This window comes from Pteronotus mesoamericanus, unplaced genomic scaffold, assembly GCF_021234165.1.
Source record: "Pteronotus mesoamericanus isolate MK-2021 breed Mesoamerican mustached bat unplaced genomic scaffold, CSHL_Meso_final contig_130, whole genome shotgun sequence".
Taxonomy (NCBI): Eukaryota; Metazoa; Chordata; class Mammalia; order Chiroptera; family Mormoopidae; genus Pteronotus; species Pteronotus mesoamericanus.
In genome coordinates, this window is record NW_026555060.1 from 21,549,590 (window position 1) to 21,570,750 (window position 21,161).

Sequence of the window (21,161 nt, forward strand, 5' to 3'; positions counted from 1 at the left end):
CCATCCTAGTCCATGTGACTCCCGTCTCCAGCACCGTACAGCACACCTGCTGTTACGCGCTCTGGAGCCGCCCTGCAGAAGTCCACAGCAGAGATTCAGCTGTGTCAGGGGGATGGGAGAGCAGATGGAGACAGTCTTCGCTTCAGCTACAAGGGGCTCAGGGGCCCATTTCAATTGTCCAGAGACCACAATCTCTCTATTTCAACTCAATGAAGAGAAATCCTATTGTGGCACTGAATGAATTAATACAAACACCAGTTCGAGGCCAGGCATTATACAATTCCCTTCCATCATTTTACCAGCTATTTGTTCAAAACCCAAACCAGATCTTATAAATTCTACAGCAGAAGATGCAAACCCCTTTGCATGAAACATATAGAATTTCAGTCTCATCCCAATGTGCTTTCCCAATCCCGAGTCTGTCCTATCACCCTAATCTCCAGGCACATCAGAAGGCGGCAAGTGGTTGAGAGGTGCCCTGCCTTTTATACTTCTGTGGCCTTCTGCTTCACGGTCCATCTGGTTGGGATGCACTTTCTCTTCTGTAGGGCTGGAAGATCTCCACGTAACTTTTAAACAACAGTTCAAGTGTCTGTGTGAGGTCTTTTCTGACTCCATCATCTGAGTATCTGAGTTCCTCTGTTACACTTCTTTTATTGTAGCACTTATTTTTCTTTATTTTATATATAATTCACACACACACACACAACACACACACGCGCGTGCACATATTTAATTTCTGACTCTCTCTCTCCCACTAATTTGTGTCACATTAGTTTCTTAGAATGTATGGAAAGTGCCTTATACATCCTTGTACGTACAAGACCTACCGCAAGAGGCCTTGCACACAGTACCTCAAAAATGCTTGCTAATACGAAGGTGCTGATAAAGGCAGCAATGTTTAAAATAAAAGTTTAACTTGCTTACCAAAAAAAGTACATTAGCTAAAACTTGACCAAACCAGTCTTTCCATAAAATGAGGGGATAGATGACTCAACTCTTGAATCTCTTCTGGCTCTAAATTTACTAAGATCTTGTTTAAGCAGGTGAGACAGTGCCATCTGGTGGTAAATTGTTTCTTCTGTTTATTATGAAATTACTCTTTTTAACCATTTCTATTTTACATATTCCTAGCATTTTAAAATAATACCAGTGGTCATGGCTATTTTCAGGTTTATAAAACACCACAGTTCTTTTAGAAATTCAATGTTTAGATCTACACACATACTGATTTTAGAAATATTATGAAGATTACTCAGCTGGAGAAAATTACTTGGTTTTCTAGTAATTGACAGAAATCCAAGTACCCACTGTTTGAACAGGCATTTGCAAAGGTTCTTATGGCTGGGACTTCCTCTGGGTGCTGGTGATCCCACGGTGACTAGTCAGCCTTCTCACCCATGGCATTTACAATCTTGTAGGGAGAGAGGTGTGAAAAAGTAAATAAGCAACAAATAAGGTATGTTTTGATTATAACAAGAAAATAGAACAGGGAGACATTGGGGGAGGGCCACATTAGAGAGGGTTGGCTTCTCTCAGGAAGTGACATTGGAGCTGGGATCCCCTGAATGTGGTCTGTTGTCCAAGAGCTGAGGAGAGACTGGTTCTGGCAAAAGGACAGCACGTGCAGAGGCCTGGGGCCACGCAGGGACTTGTCCTGAGATGGAGGGGTTATAGGAAGCAGGAGAGTGGGAGGGGGCTGAGAGCAAGTCTGGGCCAGACCAGGCAGGAGCTTGCAATCCCCCATAAAGAGTTTGGGTTTTACATTAAGTGTAATGGGAATCCACTGGAGCATTTTAGGCTGAACAGGCACATGGTCTGATTTAATATGCAAACACTCAGGCAGCGCAGTAAAGAATACTGTGGCTGCTCTGTGGAGACACATCTATCAGGAAGATGTTACAAGAATAAAGGTGAAGGATGATGGTGGTAGAAATGGAGAAGGAGCCCTCTGAGATAGATTTTGAAGGCAGAGTGGGATAGATGTTGGGTAGGGGAAAGAGACAAGAATCAAGGATGACTGAAATTTTAGGCTTATATAAAGAAGGCTGGGGCAGAACAAGGTTGTGGGGAGTGGAAGAGAAGAATCAAAGCACTTATTCATTTATTAGCTATTTATTGAGTGCCTCTTCTGTGTCAGACATTCTCCTAAATACAGGATGAGCAATGCACAGAACAAAGAGCAATCTGTGCTTTCATGAAACTTGCATTTCTTGTGGAATGGAAGACAATAACATAGGTAACATATACCGTATGCAGAGGTAATGCATGTGCTGAAGAAAATATAAAGCAGGGAAGAAGAAAGAGAACAATAACCAAGTTTCCATTTTAAATAGGGCAGCCAGGGAAGGCCTTACTGAGTCAGTACCATTTGAGTGAAGACTTGGCGGAAAGGGGAACAGACCCCATGGCCAGGTAGGAGAAGAGCGTTCCAGGTGAAGGGAGCAACAGCCACAAAAGCTATGAAGCAGCAGTCTGCCTGATCTACTCAAGGAGCAGAGAAAACAAAGTGGAGACAGTAAGATAGCAGACTGGAAGTTCAGGGGTGGCATGAAGGGCAGACTCTACTTGGCCTTTGAGGCTAAACACTTTAATGATTTGGCTTTTATGCTGAGTGGATGGCAAGCAGTGAGGCGGGTTCTTAGCAGAGTGGAGACTGGACCCACCTTATGTTGGAACCATATCTTCTGGCTGACATGGTGAGGGCAAGCTAAAGAGGGACAAGGCGGGAGTGCTCCACAGGGAGGCTGCGGCGAGAACCCAGGCCCGGGCTGGGCAAGCGTGGTGATGAGAGTGGACGTGAGGAGAGTGATGGGTTTGCTAACTGTAATGCCACATTATCCTTACAATCATATGTTACTTTCACAACTAGAAAACCATTGTAGGCATCATACCAGGATTTTACTGAAAGTCATTACATTATAATTGATGTAATAGCTCTTCCATCTCTAAATGAAATCTAACTCTTAAGAACATCGATGTAAGATTCTTAATCATGACCTATTGGGACTTCACATGCATTTTAGCGTAAAATCTGTGACTTTTTTATGAATAATGGAGAACTAATGAACTCTTTTCCTTTCAGTTATATGACGGAGAGAGTGAAAATGCCAAGTTGGCTGGGACCTTTTGTGGTTCCATTGTACCTGCTCCCTTTGTCTCTTCTGGTAACTTTCTGACAGTTCAATTTGTCAGTGATGTAACTATAGAAAGGGAAGGATTCAATGCTACATATGCCTTCATTAACAGTGAGTAAATTGAGACATTTTAATATCCTATGAAACACGTGTATTTATGCACTAAAAAATAATGTCACTCTCATATCCAAACTCAATGTTAATTACTAAACTCAATGTTAATTATCATCTAAGTTTAATGTCAGTTACTAAACACCATGTTAATTACTCTGTGTTTAACTCTTGGTACTAGGATTTGGTACAATTCCTAGTCAAGAATATATATTCTAAATTCTTCATAGAGTGATGTAACTATAGCTCCTTTGTGCTGGAGTCATAGGGAAGGTAGAATTTTAAATATTTTATGTGTGATGAGACATGAGTAAAATTTCTCTTGAAAGTTGTTCTTTTTCCTCATCTCAGTGACTTGCGGTGGAACATATAATGCAACTTGGACCCCACAAAATATTTCGTCACCCAATTCATCAGACCCAGATGTCCCAGTTTCCATCTGCACCTGGGTGTTTGCAGCTCCTCCCCATCAGCAGGTCGAGATAACTGTGTGGGCGTTGCAGCTGTACTCGCAGGACTGCCACCAGAATTACTTAGAGTTTCAGGACGCACCACAGGTAACAATTAGAGTCTGAATGACAGTCACATCTAGCGATCTTTTACCAGTAATTGGAAAACACTTGAAATAATGAGGGCATAATGAAAGACACTGTCAAAGTTACTTCTAGCTTAATGTGTTTTTTAGCTATGTACACACCTTCCATGTAGGTGTTAAGAAATCTGGACCTGGTCTTTAGAACAGGAGCTCTCATGCTTTTATGTGTGTAAGAAAATCTGGATGTCTTGATACAATGCATATCCCTGGCATCTCCCTCAGAGACTGGCTTCCCCACATAGCACCCATTATTCTGAATTTTTGATGAGCATCTCTGGTGTTCTGATACCGGTGCTTCATGAGCCACGATTGGAGAAACGCTTCTATAATTAGCGGAATCTATGTATAGGGTTAACTGAAGGGGTCAGAGCAGAACACAGGGAAATCAAGTAAGAGGCCAAATGGCCCTAGGCTAGTGGGACTATATTTATAATGATGCAGAAAGAGAAAAAAAAAGTTGTTTTGGTTAAAAAAAAAAGATGACTCCAAATTACCCATGAGATAAGATTGAGGAGACAGTTGATCTTCAAAGTGTAATAGAGATAGCAGGCCTGAAGATTTGGTTGTCATCGTCGTATGAGCCAGTAGTTAAAAGACTGAGAGTAGTGAGATTGTCCAGGGGACATGTGTAAAGTGAGGGTGGATGCCTGGGGGAACAACTGGGGATACCTGAATTGCCTCTCTGCAATTTGAGATTAGTCCATCTACCCCAGTTCATTTTAGGGGTGTCACGTTTAATCCTCTGTGTACTGGCTGGCAATGGTAGAGAATCCAGTCTATCTCTTTCTGAGTTTTCAAGTCCTCCTCATTTTAAATAGGGGATCCCCAGTACTGCCCATGTATCTTGGTGAAGGTGGAAAAAGTCAGTTTGCTAGACTCCAATGTGGAGAGAGGTTTGAGAAGTACTGGCTGCTGCATAGATGCTGGATTTGCTGAGTTATTACAAAAAGAGACACTGAAGTGCATCCTGTCCTCTCATGTGGTCAAGATGTTACATTGTCATCATCCCATTGGTTTTCAGAACACTGTTTGTATACCCCAGTGGTATTCTTCCTGGAAAGAAGTAGAGTCAAGTGGAAAAAACTCTCTGGTTAAAGCTTTTTCAATTTCCCTTTGCTTCGTGAATCCAAATTTCCCGATGTGGTTCAGGGCAGACTAACTCCTGGGTGCAGACATGCTACTTTTATGGACCCAGACAGCTCTGTGTCATAACGACAGCTAGAGTGGCCTCAAATAACACGCAATATTTGTCATGAAGAAATAATGGCCTTCAACTGAATGAATGAAGGAAAGAACAAAAGGATTCAACCCGAGTAGGGAGGGAGAAAAGATAAGAAATCAATTGATAACTAAGAAAAACTGGAACCCTCAAGGTGTCCAAGGATAGAAAGAGAAGCTATAGTTGGAAGATCATGAAAGAATGCGGCGGTAGAGGCATTGCAGATAATAAAAAGATCAGACTGGATAGCTAGCTGGCATTGGGGTGGGCAACCACAGAGAGTAGAGATTAAAGTCACTGGTATTAAGGGATGCAAATTAGGATGGTCAGTAGGTTCTCTGTAAGAACACTGAAACTTCCAAGCATTCATAAAATGACTGAGCTAAAACACAAGTCTTTAATTAAGAAAGGGAAGTAACCAGAAGAAAGTAAGTGAGAACGATGAGAAAGGTCACAGTATCTTTGGCCAGATGTAGACATAGAGACCCTCCAAGGAGAATTAGCTTTGATGCAAGGACACATGCTGCAGTGCGCAGCCTGGGAATCCCTGTTCTCCTCGCCTCCCCCTCAGCCCCTGCCCATCCCTACTCAGTGACCTGGAGTGTGGGCAAGAATGGCCTCCACCCACCAGGAGGCTGCTGGAGACCCAGGTTTCACCCAAGGCCACAAGCGGGAAGGCTAAGGATGTAATAGGAGTGGTTAACAGTGCAGTTAAAGGTCAGAGGATACAATAGGCAAGGGTAGGAAAGGACCAACAGCAGGGGACAGTGTGGAGTAGAAGCAGGGATCAGTAACAGGAGTTTGCAGCAGGACGGGGGAGTGGGCCTTTCAGGAGACACCAAAGAACTACAAGGTGTTAGGAACATACCTATGTGAGAGGCAGCAGACATCCTGGCTTGAATACAAGTTGTTTTATGCAAGGTTTAATAGGTGTTAGACTGCATTTATCTTATCCTCTTGGGAAGTGATGGGGGCTGCCCAGGTGTCACAAAGGGGAAACAGGGACCTCATTACGGGCACCAGTAGCCTTTGGGGTTCATAGAAGTACCGAAGTCTCTGGTTAGATTTGCTAAGGGGGTCGCAAGGGCTAGAAGCAGTGCTGGGTTAGTCTTATGGAGTTCCAGGCTATGGAAAAACCCCAGTAGGAGGATTGGAGTGAGTTTGGGCAGCAGTGTGCTCAGAGCAAGGACACAGACTTCAGTTGTGAAGAGATCAGTACGGTCTCGTGTGCAGGAGGCCAGTATCTGTCTGGTGATTTCAACATAAGCTTGACCTCCCGCTTTCTGTCCCTTAGAGAGTGAGACAGTTGTGAATTCCAGGGCCAATCAGTCTTACTGCTGAGTGCTGCAAACACTGTAACTAGTTTCCATGGCTGAATATTTAAGCACATTTTATATGCATTTAATTTCTGCGACGGCCTATTCTCTCTTGAAGCAAAATCTAATGTGATTTGCCTTCCATTTCATTTCAGAGTAATGGACATCCAAGAATTCACTTCTGTGGCAGAAATGCTTCAGCGGTACCAACATTTTATTCTTCAATGAGCACTGCAGTTGTCATTTTCAAATTCGAAGTTTATAATGAAAACTCTAGAGTGGGTTTTACCTATCAGATTGCAGGTGAGACCTGGAACTTTATCTTCTGTACAGAAAATCTGCCATCATTACAATCACTGCTAGAATGGACTCCTGTGGGTAAATTAGGGCTTGTTAACATGAGCCACACTCATATGAGCTAAGATTGCTCAATAGAAACCAGGCCCAAGTTAGCAAATTACTAAAGGTGGTTTTCAAGGATGTAAAGTGAATATAATACTAATTAAAATGCTTAGAATGCCAGCATATTCTTGAAAGTTTATGTTGTTGCATCATTTAAAATTATGACAGTTATTTTATTTATTATCCATTTGAACATATATAGAAATCACTGTATCTTAGGAAATTATTTTGTCAAAACCGAGGATGTGTGAATGGGTTATTTGATTACTAAAACTCAGAAGTTTATTCCCCAAGAACACTTCATTTAATGTTCATGTCAAGGTTGATTAAAACTAACACTTCCTTTGATTAAAACAAACAAATAAAAATACTCTGGGTATTTTTACCAAAAACAATAAAGAAAAACAATTTGCTGGTTCTATCAGAACAAATACTTCATTGAAGGTTTTAAAGGGAAATCCTCAGGCAGGGTTTTATCTTGGAGGTAGAGACTTATTCTTGAAAAAGAATCTAAATGCCAGCCAACTGCACCTTAACGTGGTCAAGACAAGCATGGAGAATTGTAGAATATCCATCTGCGAAGGCTAGAGCTCATACTTCACATTTCACGCGGGAGCATTTCCCGTTAACGAGACACCTAGCTGCGCTTGCGCCATGTGCCACTCACCTCGCCTCCGGGGAGCTCAGTGATCTCAAAGGCAAATGCGGAGGCTGGGGGTACTTTTCTAGTGTGTTTAAATTTAATCATTCTTGAATTATTCCTGTCAGACTGAAAGACCACTAAATATTGGGGCACGTACATTAATTGTGAATATTGTTTTCTTTAAGATTGTAACAGACACTATAACCAGGCATTTGGCCACCTGAAGAGTCCCGGGTGGCCCGATCATTATAACAGCAACATGGACTGCACAGTGACTCTCACAGCCCCGCAGAACCACACGATTTCCCTCTTCTTCCATTCCTTTGGCATCGAGGACTCCAGGGAATGCACACGTGACTTCTTGGAGGTAACTTGGATCTCATGTGAATGAATTACATAAAAGATAATGAATGGATCACTTCAGACTTTCACCCTTTTCTCTACTACCACTAAAACTATATCCCTTACTCATTTCATCAATTCATTCATTATAATTTCATTCCATGAATACTTACCAAGCATCTCTGTGGCCAGGCACCAGCAGGAAATCCAATAGGGAACAAGATATGTTCAGGGCTCCCAGGAGGCTCATAGTCCAATGGGAAGGACAGACAGGAAATAGTCAACTGACACTTAATGTGCAAAGGATTAACACTGTCACATCGGGGCCAGAGAAGGCTTCCTGGAGGAGCTGATGTGGGAGCTCAGACTGGAAGACCCAGAGGGATCTCCAGGTACAAAGTGCCACCTTGGAGGCAGACCATGACACTGACTTTCAGAAGTGTGATTTGTGTGGAGGTGAAAGTAAAACCAAATGATACGAAACCGTGAGCCCAATGGCCCTGACACCACAGTAAGCGTGGGGCGTCGTCAGTGTTCTCTAAGGAGAGTGATTCCTTGACCAAGTGTTTGGCAGAGGCAGGAGGGGTGTGTGTTTGCTTCTCCTCAACCACTGCTGGAGAGCTCCAATCGGACAGAGAGGCAACTTTGCTGAGCGCCACCCTCTTCCCACCCACCCTCCACTCCGTCTCCCCGGACACAGCAGGAGAGAAACCTCCTGGGCCCGGAGCAGGCAAAGCCATGCTCCTCCAGCTCTGGCACCCCTCTGACTCCCTGTAAATGAGGAAAGTCCCCTCTGCATTCCTCCTGCGCCTCTTCACCTACGTTGTTTAAGTGAGAGGACTGCTATGTTGTTCATGGGAAGGTGTTCTGAATGAGCCCACGGCTGATGCAGGCTGTGTGTGGAGCTTGGCACCTCTATTTTTCCCTAAAAACCCCAGGGCACACCTGGATGTCCCTTGCTAACTCTGTGGAAAATGAATTTATTCTTAGGAAATAAACTTGTATACACAGGGAGTGCTGAATTCCTCCATGAATTGAATTTGAACCTTAACCTTACTGAAGTTCTCTTTGCTTCATGTACACAAGAGATTTTGGTAAGCTTTCCAAAAAGTTTGTTCACTCCTTTACATCTTTTAGGAGTTTTACTTTCTTGGAAAATTCTCCTGTATAATCTTCATCTATGTCCTTTTTTAATGAATATTCATAACCACTTCCATGGTTCCTATTAAGAGAAAAATGACTAGAACAAGTCATTAACATGCTCAGTGGGAATTAATATTCCACTCTTCCTCTTGGAGCATCAACTTTCTAAAAGGTAATCAACAGGAACAAGACCCAAAGCCAAGAGTATAGTGGTGGCAGGTCTGGCTTCCCAGCATCCTTGGATATGGCACCCACCTCTGTCTCCTGGTGGATAACTGGCTACTCTATCCATGGCAAGGCACTTTGCTTAAACTCTTAGCAGAACACTCCAAAAAGCACCAGAAAGGCATTATTCTCTCCCATGGGCTACTACATAGCCCTAAAGGGAACCTCTGCAGATCAACATAGCCCAGCAGGATTAGCCACTGTGCCTCTGAAGAAACTTTGTGACATAAGACAATCAGCAGTTGACCAAATGTTAAATTAGGAAATTATAAAGGGAATAGAGGAACTCCCAAGATTTTGAGTACAATTATCAATAAAACCATCATTCAACATGTCGAGGCAGTTCACCCCTGCATGCCTGGCATCTTCCTTGGAGGTGGGCTGGTTGAGAACACACAGCAGGAGCCAGGTGTGAGGACAGAATGTGGCTGTGTTCACAGTATGTATGTGGTTATGCACACGCTGACTTATTTCCTGTTTTTATATGTGTCTACTGCATGCAGTCAATTAAAAAAAATCTATGCAGTTACAGAACGTGTTTTTAAAATACAAGGAGGGGCAAAAGTAGGTTTACAATTGTTCTTATGGCAAATAATACAGTAATTAATAAATAACGATACAAGAATAAACTGTTTTGCATACTCAGAACTGTAACCTACTTTTGCTTTACCCTGCATATCTTAATAATCAGAAATTTTGTAAATTTATTGAGTTGTCTCCTCTTTCCATACAAAAATTCCTTTCAGTTGAATGTTATTTTATACAACGGGGCACCCAAAGAAACTCAGAATTATCTTCTGGAGGGCAAGCCCCTTGTGGTATGGGCTTTCCCTGCTCGGTGAGTTTCCTAGGAACCCATCTGTATCAGTGTATCACAACCAGCTGGAGTTTTTGTGAGAGGCTCTCTTCAGTTCAGTGAATTTTTTGAAGACTCTTTCAACGTGTTTGCCCATTTAATGGCAGTGATTTACAAGTGTACCTGCCCATAATGCACTGAGTGTTCAGCAGGTCTTCACCAAAAATGCCATAGCCCTTGTACCCTACCTGCCCTATTCACTTGATCTCATCCCAAGTGACCATTTTTTTCCCCCTGGTTGAAAAAAAGTCTTCAAAGGGAAACATTTTGCCAGTGTGTGGAAGAGATGAAACAAAAAATGGCAGAAGCACTAAAAGGCATCAAAATCAAAGAGTACAAAAACTATTTTGAGCAGCGGGAAAAATGCCTCAATAGGTGTTTTGCATCGAATGGAGGGTACTTTGAAGGTGATTGAAGTTTAAACATGTAACAATAAATACATAATTTTTAATAAAAAATTCCAGTTTTTGGGGTTCCCCCTCATATGCTAATGTATAACAATGATAAATTGAAGAATAAAGTATAATATGCTTAAGAATAATAATTCATGGCTCATTTTTAAAGGTAAGAAATGGAAGTGATAGCAGTTCGCCACTACTTGGCACATATTGTGGGACTCTGTTGCCGAATCCTATCTTCTCTCAAAACAATGAACTTTACCTGCGATTTAAGAGTGATGGTGCAACTTCCAATCATGGATATGACATTGTCTGGACCTCATCACCCTCTGGTAAGACATTTATACTTTGTACGGTAAAGTAATGTAGGTGAGAAAAAACACAACATTTCTGATAGGAAAACATCATAAAATGACCTTATCTTTTTAGCATCTGTATACTTGATTATTTTCTGGTAAAAATAGAGATTTTTAACAATGAAACACAATTTCTTTTCAATTCTATTTTTACTCATGTCTGTATATTACTATAAAGAATATATATATTTACATAGAAAGAAAAGATAAAATATAAAGATTTTTTAAATTCCTTTATAAATTCTGATTTTGTCATTTTTTAACATTTGGTTTGATCATCAAGGTAGTTCTCTGAGTATTAAAAAAGAAGTTTTCCAAAAGGGGACATTAATAAACACGCTTGTGCAGATATGAGCAGCAGCGCTCCTTGCGGTTGCAGCTGTTTCTTGGCAGTCCTGGAGGTTAATTGCTTTTTTCCAGGGCAATAAGTACCTTTATGCATTTTCGATTGGTTGTTTATGAAATAACTGAAGGAAATTTAAGTCAAGTCAGTAACTTTAACTCAAGAGAGGAAGAATACTTTGTGAAATGTCCTCAAAATACCTAAATACTTTCAAGATAAGAATGATACACACGACTCATTGTACGTAGACTGAGGACCAGATGGGACCAGCACGCAGCGGTGGGGAGGGGCTGGCAGCCCCAGCCGGGGCCTTGGCCCTCAGCGGCCTCCCGGTGCCTCTGATGGCGGTGCATCCTCGGCCTCCTAGTGCCCTGCTTCATCCCTAAAGGTCCCCACCGGGGAGTTACCATCACCGTGTTGGTGACCTGTTCAGTTTGCTGCTATCTCTTTTGCCTGACTGCAGGTCTGGCCCAACTCAGTCCTCTCTTTGGACCATAGCTGCAGAATGAAACCATCTGGTCTCTCAAGTACCACTGGCCTTGAGGAGGAAGGCCCGCTGTCCAGTGCTCAGCCATCGAGGGCTAGATGCAAAATCACCTCCAAACCCAGACCATCTTCCTTGACTCCCCTGTTTTGACCATCAGCTGCCTTCAACGTTTACACCACAGTTGAATTCTTTATTCAACAAAGCACTATTTTTTTCTTGTTACTGTTTTTATACTTTGGTGAATCATGCGCCTCCTTATTCTAAACTGTGCTGATGGCATAAAATATGTATGTACTCTTCTGAGATTGAAGGTGCTGTTCTTCTGAGAAACATGCACTCTCTCCTTGCAACCTGTGGATCTGATGGTGGCTCCTGCCTGCTCATGACGTAGCAATCTGTCAAATGTTTAGAAGCTGTCATGAGACAACAAGACTTCAGTGCAGCAGCCAATAGGAGGACACGTTCAAGGGGAGACCTGTCCCAGCTGGAGTACACCAAAGTACATGTTCAGGATGAATTTCTTAGGTCTGCCATCTTTGGGAGTAAATTATCATCTTGCTTTCTGTGGAGAAAAAAATAAATAGGTAAACAAACAAACAGAGGAACAAGAAAAGAGTTCTCTCCAGACAATCATAGATAATGAAATCTTGGCACCTAAAGATACTTAAAGATGATCTTCAATGCTCTAATTTCACAGAAGAGGAAATAAGACACCAAATTAATGTGCTGCCCAAAATGTACCTCTAGATCGCAGCAGAGGGAGGACCACACTCCAGCGGTCAGAACTCAGCCGAGTTTTTTCTTGTCAGGCCATGGGCTTTCTTCCTGTGCAGTACTGTATCGGGATCTTCAGGGCTATGTGGGCTAAATAATAATAGTTTTCATATACAAATTAACAAATAAATAACACCAATGCTTACAGTGTTTTGGCTTTAAGTATGTCAATCTCGAAACTGTCAGTTATAAGCCTGGTCAAGTCCCTTTTACAATAATTACTGCCCCAACCTACAATAACACATTCACTTTTGTTCAGGCCTGGAATTTCACTTTTAATTTACTTCACCCACATCATTATCAAGAACTCGCTGCTCATGGAGAGCTCTACACCATCGAAAGGGCACAGCAACTTTACTTACTCTCCTCTACTCTCTCCTTCAGTTATTTAATCTAGGTCTTGGTTTTCCCATGGCGTTCACAACCCACCACTTTCAAAGAGCAGACCTGGAGGAGGCTGTCCCTAAGTCATGTTAGAGAGGGGAAGGAATAGATGGTGGAGAAAAGGGTGGCGGAGGAATGAGGGGAGGCCAGGTGGTAAGGGGGCGGGGGTTGGCCCCCAGGAGAAACGGGAAAAGGGTTTCCGCCTCCACTATCCTTGCAGAGGCCTCAGCATCTTAAGGAAACAACAGCCCCATCTTATTGCCTTAGAAGTGCACTAAAGGACTCCAGCTACTTTGTATATCAAACTTCTGCAATTATTTCTTGCAGGTTGTGGTGGCACTCTGTATGGAGACAGCGGCTCCTTCACCAGTCCTGGCTATCCAGGCACTTACCCAAACAACACTCACTGCGAATGGGCCATCATTGCTCCTGCTGGAAGACATGTCACCGTCAGCTTTCACTTCATCAGCATTGATGATCCTGGAGACTGTGTCCACAACTACCTTATTCTCTATGATGGACCAGATGTTCATTCTCCATTCTCTGGACCGTATTGTGGCACAGTGAGTAAAGCAAGATTTTCAAATTCCCACTACTTATGTTAAAATAATGAAAGTAACTTAGTATATGCTTTTAAAGGCAGACACATGCGAAGTACAAAGCGCAATATACTTTCACATATTCTGTACAGTTTCCTGACTTTTCTATTTTGGAGAGCACGAGTGCCACCTAGTGGACATTGCATTAAATTAATAGTAATGTGGTTACCAAACTCAACTGTGCGTTGGAATTACCTATGCAGTTATTTACAGTTTTTACATAGGAATCACCTATTCAGTTACAGTTACAGCTATTGCTTTGCAGACTTCTAGTACTCACACATACCAAGTGAGAATTTCTGGGAGAAGAGCTGTGGTACATTGTTTTTAAAAGCTCTGTTTCAATGCACCACTCAAGGTTGAATATCCATGTTTGTTTCTCCATGATTAGAACTTTAGAAAATTTGGACACCTTGATCCATTTCATCTATTTCTTCTTGAAAATTGTGGGGATTCCTTGAAGAAATACGCAGACATTAAAGATTGGTCTGGTGACCAGTAGTTTGTTTTTGTAAAATTCCGATGGACTAGATGTTCCTTAAACATCAGGTTAGATTTCTGATATTGACTCAACATTGCTTGCATGTCCCCTGCTGGCCCTCTCATTTTTCTGGAGGTAGATACAGAGATTTCAAGTAAGGAAAGTGTGGCTGCTGATGAGGGGGCATCTACTACTTCTCATTGTCCTATTCTTTAGCCACTTAGGCTTGCTAATCAAACCTGACAGAGAATTACATCATCTGGAAATCCAGTTTGTTTTTTTAATGTAACACTATTTACAAAATTGATAAATGTTACTTTCAGAATTATCAGAACATAAATATATTTTTCCAAAGCCCTGGAAATTCTGCCATGTATTTTTCAAAAACATTTTTCTTGGGTATGTTTGCATATGCACACATATTTTATACTGTTTGGTGGTATGTTTTTTTCATTTACCCAAATATCATGAACATCTAACCATACCAATAAAATCATGGGTGTGTCATATTTAATTATTGGATAGTATACCATTGCATGTGGGTAAAACCTAATTTATGTGATGAGACCTCTTTGGTTTATAGACAACACTTTGAAAAACTCTCTGGTAGCGGTATCCTTACATACAGAGTTAGGTACCTTGGGAGGCAATTTCAGTCACCTCGCCCGTAGATGCTGAGTTGCTGTTTGTTGTTCACGGTGGATTCCAGAAGAGAGAAGCCAGTCAGTGTTTCACATTTCAGATTTAGAGGCTGGCAAGGTCTCAGGTATTGGAATTTATAAACAGTTTTCAAAAGAGAAGAAAAGAGGCCATTTTAACACCACCATTAATTTATATCCACATGGCTTTTTTTGTTTCGTTTTGTTGTTTTCAGTGACTTTCAAACATACAACCCATTTGCTCCCCACAGTGACAATTCTGTGATGTGGAAAAAACAATGATAATCTGGATTTTGCAGATAAAAGAAAATTGAGGCACTGAGAGGAGGGCTTGACCGCCATTTAAACTAATATCACATTAAATCCAAGTCTGTAACGAGAGATGTCAATATTTTGAAACTGTGGTGTTTACAATATTTTACAAGTTTTCATTTTCTTTGATAAATGTAGACATCATTTTAAGAGTTATTTTTTAAAATTAAGGATACAACTGATTTCTTTAGCATTTCAAGTCCAATAAAATCAGTTTACTTTCAAAGTGATGGTAGAAGTCACTCCTTAGATTGTTAATCATATGATGATTTGAAGATGTTGCTTGTATGAAAAAACTGTCATTGTTCATGGGGAAATCCTGTATCACTCTCACTTTTAAAATCTAAACATGAAAGAATAACAGGAGAAATTAGGAGAATCAAAGGAGGGATTAAAACTTTGGTTAACTGTTCACATTTGTTTGGCAATGTAAAATAATAAGTGGAAATTTGGGAGCAGATTAAAATGGAAAGAAAAGATTACACACCCATGAGAATGCACGGTATTGTATATACCTTGATACAGCTCTTCGGAAAAAAATTATCTGTGCTGCAGTCACTTGAATAACTTACTGCCTGGGAAACACCCGTCTTTTGATGGCTCTTGGAGAGAACTGACGCAGCGAGGCCCTGCAGAGCAGAGGAGCAGGCCCTGAGTGCAAACGCCAGGACAGCCTAGACCTGCTGGGTAGTTACTGACTCTCTGGGTGCCTAGTTCACCTCCTCCCATTAGAATGGAGTTTCATGAGAGCAAGGCCTTCTGTTCGGTTCATTTCATACGTCCACAGTGGTAAAAATAATGCCGGCAACATGGAAGTCTCTTGATAAATAGTTGTTCAGTGAATGATTAGGAAATGAGAGAAAGCTGAGACCCAATTACTAGCCCCACCCCCAAACACACATTGTTCCACAGAAAGGGTATGAAAATAAATCCTCAAAGAAAACTGTAGCTATTAAGGGGAGAGAGTAATATATTTTACTTATATGATTGTTTTAGTTGCAAAAATAAGTACTGTATTTTGCCATGTATATGTGCCCCTTTTTTGCCCAAACTTTTGAGGGGAAAATAAGGATGCGCATTATGCATGGGTGTAACAATTACATACCATGGGTATAATAATGGGTATAATAATCCCATGTATAATGCATACAAAAATGTGGGTGTACATTATACATGGCAAACACAGTATGTATATATCAGAAAAATTAAAAGTTTAGTAAGAACTTGAATTAGAAATTCCATTTTTAATGACAATTTTACTGATATAATTCCTGACTATACATACGTAAAGTGTATAATTCAGTAGTTTTTAGTAGATTGAAAGTTGTGTAGCTATCATCGCTACAATCAAATTTAAAACACTTTCATTATTCTTTAACCCCAGTAATGGAAATTCTGTATCCATAATAACCCATTTCCATTCAACTCCTAACTCCAATATTCATTTATAAAGTATGTACATTAATTTCTAGCAAGATTACTTCTAGACACATATGAGTTTACTGTAAATTGTTACTGCTTTATGTAGTACTTTTGCACTATGCTAACATTTTTTTAAATATTCAAATTTGTGAAAAATATAACTTGTTACTTTTTTTTTCAATTTTAGGACACGAACATAGCTCCCTTCGTGGCCTCCTCACATCGGGTCTTCGTAGAATTGCATGCAGAGTATGCAGTGCACCCATCAGCCATCCAGTTAACTTGGGACAGCTAAACGCGCAACGTGGTGTTCAGTCAGCACTGGGGCTCTGCTGCCGGCCCCATCGGACATCATGATCCCAGGCAGGGCTCCGCCCTCCTGATGTGGGCCCCCTACCACTGGCAATGATTTTAACGTTTATGTTTTCCACCAAAGTGTTTGTAGAATCAGTATCTATATATATATATATTTTTTTTTGGAAAGTAGAATGTAGCTTCCTTAGCCTTGGCTGTGCTCGTCATCCTTAATTCTAATATTTGAGCTGAAATTTCCTAAAATTCCCTAAATGGTTGGAAATAATTATGACATATGCGCTGTTAATTTTCAAATGTAAATGATAAAATAGAGGTATGATTTACACTGTGAGTGTCAAGTTAGGTGTGATAAATATTATTGACTTGTACATGAATATGCTGTATTAATTTATAACATTAAAATTTAGTCTTCCACTATAAAGTCTATATAAATTTTCAAGTTGAATTGTTTGTTACAAAGTATATGAATCCTTCAGGGAAAGAACTTGGGAGACAATTGGCTGCAATCGGACTTAATTCTACTGGTTAAGTGTTTACTTAACTTCTCTCTGCTTCAGTTTCCCTAAGTACCAGCACTAACTGTTCCTAGTTTAACAATACAATATGTGAAGTTTTAAATAGCTAAACAACACTTTTGAACTTTTCTGCTCTCTTAACAAAGCAAGAAACTTTATGTTAAATATGCAAAGTTAAGTCTTATTAAGAACATGGGACCAAGGGAATGAAAGAAGCTGTGGGAATGTTTTACTTTATTGTACCCTTACACTCAAATGCCACAGAAATTATTTCTGCACAGGCTACAGAGCTCCATAAGTAAGATATTTTTTCCCTTAAAAATTCCTTCTTCCTTTGACTCTGTATTATGGATAGATATATCAGCTTTATGGATGATATGCTGTTGGAAGGAATAAGAGAATGCAGTGAAGAGCACCATCAAACCCAAAGAAACAAAGCACTAAAACTATCAAGATGAAATCTGATAGGGATTGATAGAAGATCTAGCTCTTTTATCTAAAAGTGAATCACAAAGATACAGAAAAAGGAGAAAATTTAACAATAACTTATGAAATGACAAAGGAGTTTTATGTGAAAGCAAGATTAACTATGCAGCTGTCAGACAATAAAAGATAATTTGATTTTAGATTACATCATTAGAGAATGGTTTCTACAAGAATCATCTTCAGTCAGAGAGACATGCTCTCCTGGGAGGTATATTAGAATATTTAGGAGGTGTATATTAAGTTGAAGAAAGTATTGTTAATATTATTATGCAATTTCAAAATTGAAAACTTAAAAAAGAATTTTTCCTCTGTTCCGTAGGTCATCTTTTCCATTTATTGGTTGTTTCCTTTGCAGTGAAGAAGCTCTTTAGTTTAATGTAGTCCCACTTGTTTATTTTAGTTTTTGTTCTCTGTGCTTTTGGTAACTTATCCAAGAATTCATTGCCAAGACCGATACAGATTTTTTTCTCTATGTTTTCTCCTAGGAATTTTATGGTCTCAGGTCTTACATTTAAATCTTTGACCCATTTTGAGCTACTTTTTGTGAGTGGAATAAGATAGGGGTTCAGTTTCTTTTCTTCCCATGTGGTTGTCCAGTTTTCCCACCACTATTTATTGAAGAAATTGTCCTTTCCCCATTGTATGTTCTTGATACCCTTATCAAAATTTACTGGACCATAATGTGGGGGGCTATATCTGGGCTCCTATTCTGTTTCACTGATCTATATACCTCTTTTTAATGCCAGTATCATACTGTTTGATTAGTATAACATTGTAGTATAACTTGAAATTAGTAAGCGTAATGTCTCTAGCTTTGTTCTTCTTTTATTTTCAATAACAATTTGTAGTCAATATTATTTTGTGTTAGTTTCAGATACATGGCATAGTGGATAGACAATCATATACTTTACCAAGTGTTCCCACTGATACTTCCAGTACCCACCTGGCACCGTACATAATTATCACAACACAATTGACTATGTTTCCTCTGTTGTACTTCATATCTCAGTGACTATGCAGTAACTACCAATTTGTACTTCTCAATCCCTTCACCTTTTTCACCCAGTTCCCCTCTAGACACCATCAGTCTGCTCTCTGAATCAATGATTCTGTTTCAATTTTGTTTGTTTATTTTATTCTTTAGATTCTACATATTAGTGAAATTATACGGTATTTGATGTTCTCTGACGTATTTCACTTAGCATAATACCTTCTAGGTTCACCTATACTGTCATATTGGTAAGATTTCATTCGTTTTTATGGCTGAGCAATATTCCATCGTACATACGTACCGCTGCCTTTTTTTATCCACTCATCTGTGGATGGGCACCAGAGTTGCTTCCATATATTGGCTATTGTAAATAATCCTGCAATGAACATAGGGGTGCATATATTCTTTCAAATTAGTGTTTTGGGTTTCTTCAAATATACACCCAGAAGTTGAATCACTGGGTCATAAGGCAGTTCCGTTTTTACCTTTTTTTTCTCTTCTCCATAGTGGCTGTAGCAATCTGCATTTTCGCCAACAGTGCACGATGGTTTCCTTGTTTCACATTTTCTCCAACACTTGCTAGTTGTTGATTTAATGATGATGACATTCTGAAGGTGTGAGCTGATATATTCTTGGGGTTTTAATTGGTATTTCTCTGATCAATGATATTGAGCATCTTTTTATATGTTTATTGGCCATTTGGAGAAATGTCTATACAGGTCTTCTGAACATTTTTTAATTGGATTGTTTGGGATTTTTTGGCTTTGAGTAATATAAATTTTGGATATTAACCTCTTATTGACTATATTATTGGCAAATATGTCCTCCCATTCAGTGGTTTGCTTTTCATTTTGTTGATAGTTTCCTTTTATTGGCAGAAACTTTTTAATTTGATGTAGTCCCATTTATTTTTTTTTGTTTCCCTTGCCTGAGGAGATATATCAGGAAAAATATTGCTATGAGAAATGCCTGAGATTTTACTGCCTATATTCTTCTAGGATTTTTATGGTTTTGAGTCTTACATTTAAGTCTTCCATTCATTTTGAGTTTATTCCTGTGTATGGTATAAAGAGGTGGTTTAGTTTCATTTTTATGATTGTATCTATACAATTTTCCCTATGCTGTTTATGAATAGAATTTCCTTACCCAGTTGTATTTTCTTGCGTTCTTTGTCAAATACAGGATGGGACAAAAGTAGGTATACAGTTGTGAGTACATGAAACACAGAGTTTATTCTTGTATTATTATTTATTATTGCATTATTTTCCATACAAACAATTATAAACCTACTTTTGCCCCACCCTGCATTAATTGACCATATAGATGTGGGTTTATTTTTGATATATCTATTTTGTTTCATTGATCTGTATCCCTGGTTTCATGCAAGTACCAGGCTGTTTTGATTATTATGGCCTTGTAGTATAGTTTGATATCAGATAGCATGATTCCTCCAACTTTATTCTTTTTCTCAAGATTGCTGTGGCTATTCAGGGTCTTTTGTGTTTAATACAAAATTCTGGGTTATTTCTCCTACTTCTGTGAAATAAATCATTGGTATTTTGATAAGAATTGCATCAAATCTCTAGATTGCTCTGGGCAGTATAGATATTTTAATGATGTAAACTCTTCCTATCCATGAGCATGGTATATGCTTCCACTTATTAGTATCTTCGTCAATTTTTTTCTTCAGTGTCTTACAATTTTCCAGGTACAGAACTTTTACCTCCTTGGTTAAATTTATACCTAGGGTTTTTTTTTTTGCAGCAATTATAAATGTTATTGTTTTCTTAGTTTCCCTTTCTGATAGTTCATTATTGGTGTATAACAATGGAACTGATTTCTGAACATTTATTTTGTATCCTGCTACTTTACTGAACTTTACTGAATTCATTTATTAGTCCTAGGCTTTTATGTGTGTGTGTGTGGAATCTTTATGGTTCTCTATATAATTAGTTTTACTCCTTCCTTTCCAATTTGGGTGTCTTTTATTTCTTCTTCTTGTCTGATCGCTGTGGCTAGGACTTCCAGTACTATGTTGAATAAGAATGGTAAAGTGGACATCCCTGTCTGTTCCTTACCTTGAAGAAAAGACTTCTAGTTTTTCCCTGTTGAGTATGATGTTAACTGTAGGTTTGTAATATATGGCCAGTATGTTCCCGCTATTCCCACATTGCTGCAAGTTTTTATTATAAATCAGTGCTGGATTTCATCAAATACTTTTTCTGCATCTATTGATATGATCATATGATTTTTATGCTTCATTTGTTTATGTGGTGTATCATAGTAATTGATTTGCAGATAGTGTACCAACCTTGCACCTGGGCATCCCCAGATGCAAGGCTGGTACACTATCCCACTTGCTATTGGGGTACTATGTTTTTACTGTCTTGCTGAATTTGGTTTGCTAATATTTTATTGAGAATTTTTGCATCTATTTTTATCTGGGATATTGGCCTATAATTTTCTTTCTTTGTAGTATCTTTATCTGGTTTTAGATTTAGAATAATGCTGTCTCTTAAAATAAGCTTGGGAATCTTCCCTCCCCTTGAATTTTTAGGAATACTTTGAGAAGGAGAGGTATTAGCTCTTTTTTTAATATTTGGTAGAATTCACCTATTAAGCCATTTGATCCAGGACTTTTGTTTATTGG

General features: G+C 39.5%; 1 protein-coding gene across 1 annotated transcript in view; it reads left to right on the forward strand.

Annotated features, from left to right (window-relative positions):
- Nucleotides 1–16,499, forward strand: part of CUBN (cubilin) — a 250,291-nt gene extending 233,792 nt beyond the window's left edge. The window contains exons 61-67 of the mRNA XM_054593125.1: nt 3,086–3,248; nt 3,600–3,805; nt 6,534–6,681; nt 7,609–7,790; nt 10,554–10,719; nt 13,059–13,294; nt 16,392–16,499. Of these exons, the coding sequence (XP_054449100.1) occupies nt 3,086–3,248; nt 3,600–3,805; nt 6,534–6,681; nt 7,609–7,790; nt 10,554–10,719; nt 13,059–13,294; nt 16,392–16,499 (1,209 nt within the window). The remainder of the gene's footprint in view (nt 1–3,085; nt 3,249–3,599; nt 3,806–6,533; nt 6,682–7,608; nt 7,791–10,553; nt 10,720–13,058; nt 13,295–16,391) is intronic.
- The last annotated feature ends 4,662 nt before the right edge of the window (nt 16,500–21,161 follow it).